General features: G+C 50.6%; 1 protein-coding gene across 1 annotated transcript in view; it reads right to left on the bottom strand.

Moving 5' to 3' along the window:
* GRIPAP1 (GRIP1 associated protein 1) overlaps nucleotides 1-5,083 on the bottom strand; it is a 20,845-nt gene that overhangs the window by 2,605 nt on the left and 13,157 nt on the right. Inside the window, exons 17-24 of the mRNA XM_007450894.1 lie at nucleotides 4,933-5,046; nucleotides 4,059-4,136; nucleotides 3,879-3,974; nucleotides 3,694-3,750; nucleotides 3,488-3,587; nucleotides 1,467-1,597; nucleotides 215-337; nucleotides 1-57 (exon numbers count right to left, since the gene is read on the bottom strand). The exon at nucleotides 1-57 is cut by the window's left edge and continues 55 nt beyond it. Of these exons, the coding sequence (XP_007450956.1) occupies nucleotides 1-57; nucleotides 215-337; nucleotides 1,467-1,597; nucleotides 3,488-3,587; nucleotides 3,694-3,750; nucleotides 3,879-3,974; nucleotides 4,059-4,136; nucleotides 4,933-5,046 (756 nt within the window). The remainder of the gene's footprint in view (nucleotides 58-214; nucleotides 338-1,466; nucleotides 1,598-3,487; nucleotides 3,588-3,693; nucleotides 3,751-3,878; nucleotides 3,975-4,058; nucleotides 4,137-4,932; nucleotides 5,047-5,083) is intronic.

Genomic DNA, 5,083 nt, shown 5'->3' on the forward strand with positions numbered 1-5,083 from the left:
GCTCTTCCGGCAGAGGTCCTCTGCCATGGACGCACTGCTCACCTCCAGGTGCTTCACCTGCAGGGTGGCCCAGCCCACCTCAGGCCCTCAACTGTGCATGTTCACCCATGAGGAGTGGCCTGGCCAGATATCGCCCCACCCCCACCCCCCACTCCTGCCACCCCGGCCTCCTCCCCAAGGGCAGGCCAAGAGGGAATGAGCAGGCAGACAGCACCTTCTCTTCCAGCATCCACTTCTCCTGCTGCGTCTCTGCCAGGCGCTGAAAGAGCTCAGCCACTTCCTCATCTGACAGCTCTGCTGGCCGCGGGGGCTGGGCCTGAGGGCTGCTGGATAAGGACTGCGGGGAAGAAGGCAGAGAGGCCATCCCAGGCTCAGTGCCGACACCCCAGATAGGATCAGGGGCTGAGAAGGAGAACCAAGCCAGGGTGGGCTTTGCAACTGGGGCTGCAGACAAACTGCAGACAAGTCTCGGCACCCTCAGAGACTCTGGATCCCCCTTTGCCTTTTAAAGGGGGACAGGAACCACCACACCATAGCCTTATTGAGACCATGAAGGGAGAGCCTATAACAAATGAGCTCTCACTTCCAGTTGACAGGAAAACTAGGGGAGAGAAATGAGCTGAATGATACCACTAGGAAGCCAGCAGGAAAATCCCAAAGGTGGGACATTTTCTATAGGTCAACTGGGCTGGTCTCTTCTACAGGTTGATGTCATGAAAAAAAGGGATCACACTAGATTCAAGAGACTTAAGGCACATAAAGCAACCAGATGCAGCAAATGTGCTCTGAAATTGAATGCTAGTTTTCATAAAACCAGCAATAAAGCACATTTTGGGACCAACTAGAGAAATCTGACTAAGGTCAAAGTATTCAAAAAGACGAAAATTTACCAAATTGGGAGGGTAGAGATCAACAGGTTACTTGTAATCTTATTTAGGTTTTAAAAAAAAGAGAGAGAGAGGTCTAGAACAGTATGAACTAAGGATTTATAGTGGTGATCTCTATATGGTGAAGATGTGATTTCTTTGGATTTTTAAAAAAAATCTTTGCTTGTGTTTTTTAAACTTTTCTACAATGTATACATAATACTTACAGAATGATAAAAAGGTTGTTTCCAAATAAAAGTGTCTGGCAAGGAAGCTGACACAGACAACAATAATAATAAGAGATAATTATGAGTTGGAAAAAAGGATCTCCCACATGGATAATGCACCTACTATGAGCCACATATTTTATAGCACCAGGAAAGGTGGAATTAGCCCAAAGATGATGAAACAGAGGGTCAGAGAGAATAATTTGTCCATCCCCCATTTAGCAATCTGAATCCAAGTTGGTGAGCTTGAGGAAAAGCTGACAAGAAAATGTGTGTGCTGGGCCCAAAGTAGAAGATGGCTGCAGGGGAGGGATAAAGGAGGGCCCAGAATTTGGGTAGAAGCTGGGGCTGTAGGTTCTTCCCTGTCCCTTACCCTGGCTGGAACAGTCGAGCTCTCCTTCTCCCGCAAGATCTCGCGGTAGCTGAAGGAGGAGATGCTACTGCTGTCCCCAGTCTGGGTCCGGCTTGGTGAATTCATTTCTGATAGAACCAGCTCCTCGAGCCCTGGGCAGAGAGGGAAGAGAAATCTGAGCCACAATCCCCCAGGGTCCCAGGGCACCGAATGGCAAGAAGAGGCAGAAAGAGATTTGACAAAGATGGAGAGAGGCAAAGAGACACTCAGGCATGGGTAACAGTGGAAGCCGACAGTAGGGCAGGCAAAGGCAGAAACTGAAAAAGGAGCTGCCTCTCTAGGCAAACACACACCAGAAGTGAAACAAAGGTGAAGATGGGGAGAAAGATGGTGATGTGGACACACATGGGCATAAAGTGGTGAATGCACTCAGACTCAGGGTAAAGACAGCTGAAGAGGGCAGAGGGGCACCCCTATGTGCAGAGAGAAAACCCCAGAGAGACAGCAAGCCAGAGCTGATGATAGAGGCAGAGACCCTGGCTAAGGACACTAGTCAGAGCAGAGACAGAGAGAGAAAAGATGGCAGCAGACTTGTAGCCATGCACCTAAATCTGAATTTCACCTAATGGACGGATAGAATGTATGGCACACAATTTGAATCTGTTTGTTGATCTGTACACCAATCTGTAACAGAACAGAAATAAAAGTACTCCCTTATAAAGAGAGGTAACTTCAGGAGACCGAGGGCCTCAGCGAGACATTGATCTGGTAAGAGATACACCCGTTTTTGCCATGTCACTTGAAACACAGCCATTAAGCTTGTGTCTCTGTTCTTGCAGCTGCTTCTGGGTGTCAGGGAGGGGGGCTGACACCACAAGCCAAGGATCTCTAGCAAGAGCAGGATGGCTGTGGAGGGACAGGGAGCACGTTTTCTCTCGCTTGTGATATGGGAGATGCACCAGAGCCATCACTGCATCTTATTTATTTAAACATATTTAAAGGCCATTTCGTTCTAAAAAAAAGTCCAAGGCAACTCAAATTTTTCTGTTGTGTCTTCTGCCTTAAGTGGCAAAAATAACATGGATTTTAGCTGCATAATGATCACACGGTAGTGTTGCTGCCTGATTGTAAGTCTGTCTCCCTAGCTCAACAGGGAGCTCCTAGGGGACTGAGACTTGGGGGGGCCGCCTACCAGGGACCCTGGATGTGAGCGAGAGGGCTCAGTCCATATTTATAGAATGAGAGAATGGATACAAGAGACTTAGAGACTCTGGGTGAAGTGTGGGAGTGTATGAGGGATAGTGGGGAGACAAACAGAGACACAGACAAGAGAGAAGAAAGACAGAGATAAAGGAACAGAGAGAAGAAAAAGGCAGGAGGAGAAAAGGAGAGAACTAGAAAGAGAAAGCCAGGAGAGAAAGGCAGATACAGAGATGACATGAGGAGGCAGAGAGAGACAGAAACAGAGAAGAGACACAGCAAAAAGGAGAGAGCGACACACAGAGAGATAATGCAGAGAGAGATAGAGGAAGGAGGGACTTCCCTGGTGGCACAGTGGTTAAGAATCCGCCTGCCAATGCAGGGGACACGGGTTCGAGCCCTGGTCTGGGAAGATCCCACATGCCGCGGGGCAACTAAGCCCATGTACCACAACTACTGAGCCCACATGCCACAAGTACTGAAGCCCGCGTGCCTAGAGCCCGTGCTCCGCTACAAGAGAAGCCACTGCAATGAGAAGCCCATGGACCGCAACAAAGAGTAGCCGCTGCTCGCCACAACTAGAGAAAGCCCACATGCAGCAACAAAGACCCAACGCAGCCAAAAATAAATAAATAAATAAATATATTTAAAAAAAAGGAAGAAAGAAAGAAAGAAACAGAGGCGGGACAGACGCAGAGAAAGGGTAAAAGACAGACAAAGTGCAAGAGGGACAGAAGACACAGGAGAGACCTGCAGAGTGAAGTATAGGAAGCAGCCCCAGCCTTCAGACCCAAGCTCTGCCTCCCCACACTTCAGCCTCCCCTGCCATCCGGGCCCCTCACCTGAGCGGCTCTTGCTATTGGTGAGGATGTCCTGCAACCGCTCCTGCAGTTTATCCGCCCGTTTCCGCTCCAGGTGCAGCTGCCGTTTGAGGTCCTTGAGCTGTGGGGAACGGCAGAAAGATAGGGGCTGAGGCCCGGTGGGCCCATAGGTGGGGGTGGCCGCAGGGCAGGAGTGGGCCATGCTTGGACACCTTTCCCCATCGTACCGCAGCACTGCCCTTCTTCTCCAGGATTCGCTGCCCATCTACCGTGTCCTTCACCTCCTGTGGGATAGAGAAAGCACAGCTGGTGGGTGCCAGAATGGCTGCATGCAGTGTGTTCCCTCCCTGCCTCATTACTGCATGCTGAGGCCCGGGGTGCGTCGAGGGACCAGGAGGGACCAGTGGGTGACCTGCTTCAGGCTGCTGATGGTCTTCAGGTGGCAGTCCCGCTCCTCCTGGGCCTGTTGAAGCTGATCCCGCACACCCTGCAGCTCCTCTTCCTTGCTCTGCAAAGCAGAGGGCAGCTCAGGCTGCAGCTTGGGAAACCTCAGTCCTCCCACCAGAGAGGAATGCCATCATGCAATGGGCACCTTCAGCTCGCCAGCGTGCTGCTCCCGACACTGCTTGAGGGCTTCCTCTTGTTCCTGCTGCTGCTGCTGCAGAGATTCCTACAAGACAAGTCCCAGGTCTGGCCACGGCCCCCCCAGAGGACGTCACACCCCCCAGAGGACATCACACCCAGTGAGCGGTGTGAGGGATTGCAGCAGGGCCCCTGCGTATGCAGAGAAGAAACAGAGTGTCACGTTGAGGGCTGCGCCATTCACACTGAAGCCCAACATCTGCATTTACATCTTACTTTACTTAATAAAACATAGCGTAGCACTTACTGCACACCAGGAATGTTGTAGGGATTTTATATATATTAACTCAGTTTATATAACCCTCCCATAACACCTAGACAGCTGGTATTATTGTTATCCCTTTTCTTACGGATGTCGAAAACGGGCCACAGAGAAGCAAATAACTTTCTCAAGGCAAGTTATTTACTTGCCCTGTCTGGGCTAGAAAGCAGCCCAGACAGGATTCAAACCCAGGCAAACAACTGGCTCCAGCATGTGTGCTCTTCACTGCTACGTGACACTGCCTCTTATGTATTACCATGAGTTTTCCAGAAAATAGTAGTAAAAGTTCTGGTTACATCAAAATTAGAATTATTATATTATAATAATCTTCTGACAGAAGTACAATGTCAGAAGGAAGAGGTGCCTTTTCAAATTTGCACATCTGACATTCTGCCCTACTGATTGATGGCCATGGCCTGATCCCCTCCAGAGGGCTGCTGTTGAGCCAGGGGGCGCTGTGGGGATGCCCAAGTCCAGAGCCTCAGAAAGTTCCAGGGCCTGACCACTTCCAGTCCCCTGCTTTGACATGCATACCCCCCAACCAGCCTCTGCACCAACTCACCTCAGCCTCCTTCAAGCGCCGTTCAAACCAGCCCTTGGCTCCATCCATGGAGTGTACCTGAGCTTGAAGTTCTTCCACTGTCTGCTGGAGAGTCTCCAGCTCCCGCGATCGGGCCTGCAAGAGGGCAGAGCAGCAAGGGCCAGGTGGAAGA

Source organism: Lipotes vexillifer, unplaced genomic scaffold, assembly GCF_000442215.2.
Source record: "Lipotes vexillifer unplaced genomic scaffold, Lipotes_vexillifer_v1.1 scaffold129, whole genome shotgun sequence".
NCBI classification, from domain to species: Eukaryota; Metazoa; Chordata; class Mammalia; order Artiodactyla; family Lipotidae; genus Lipotes; species Lipotes vexillifer.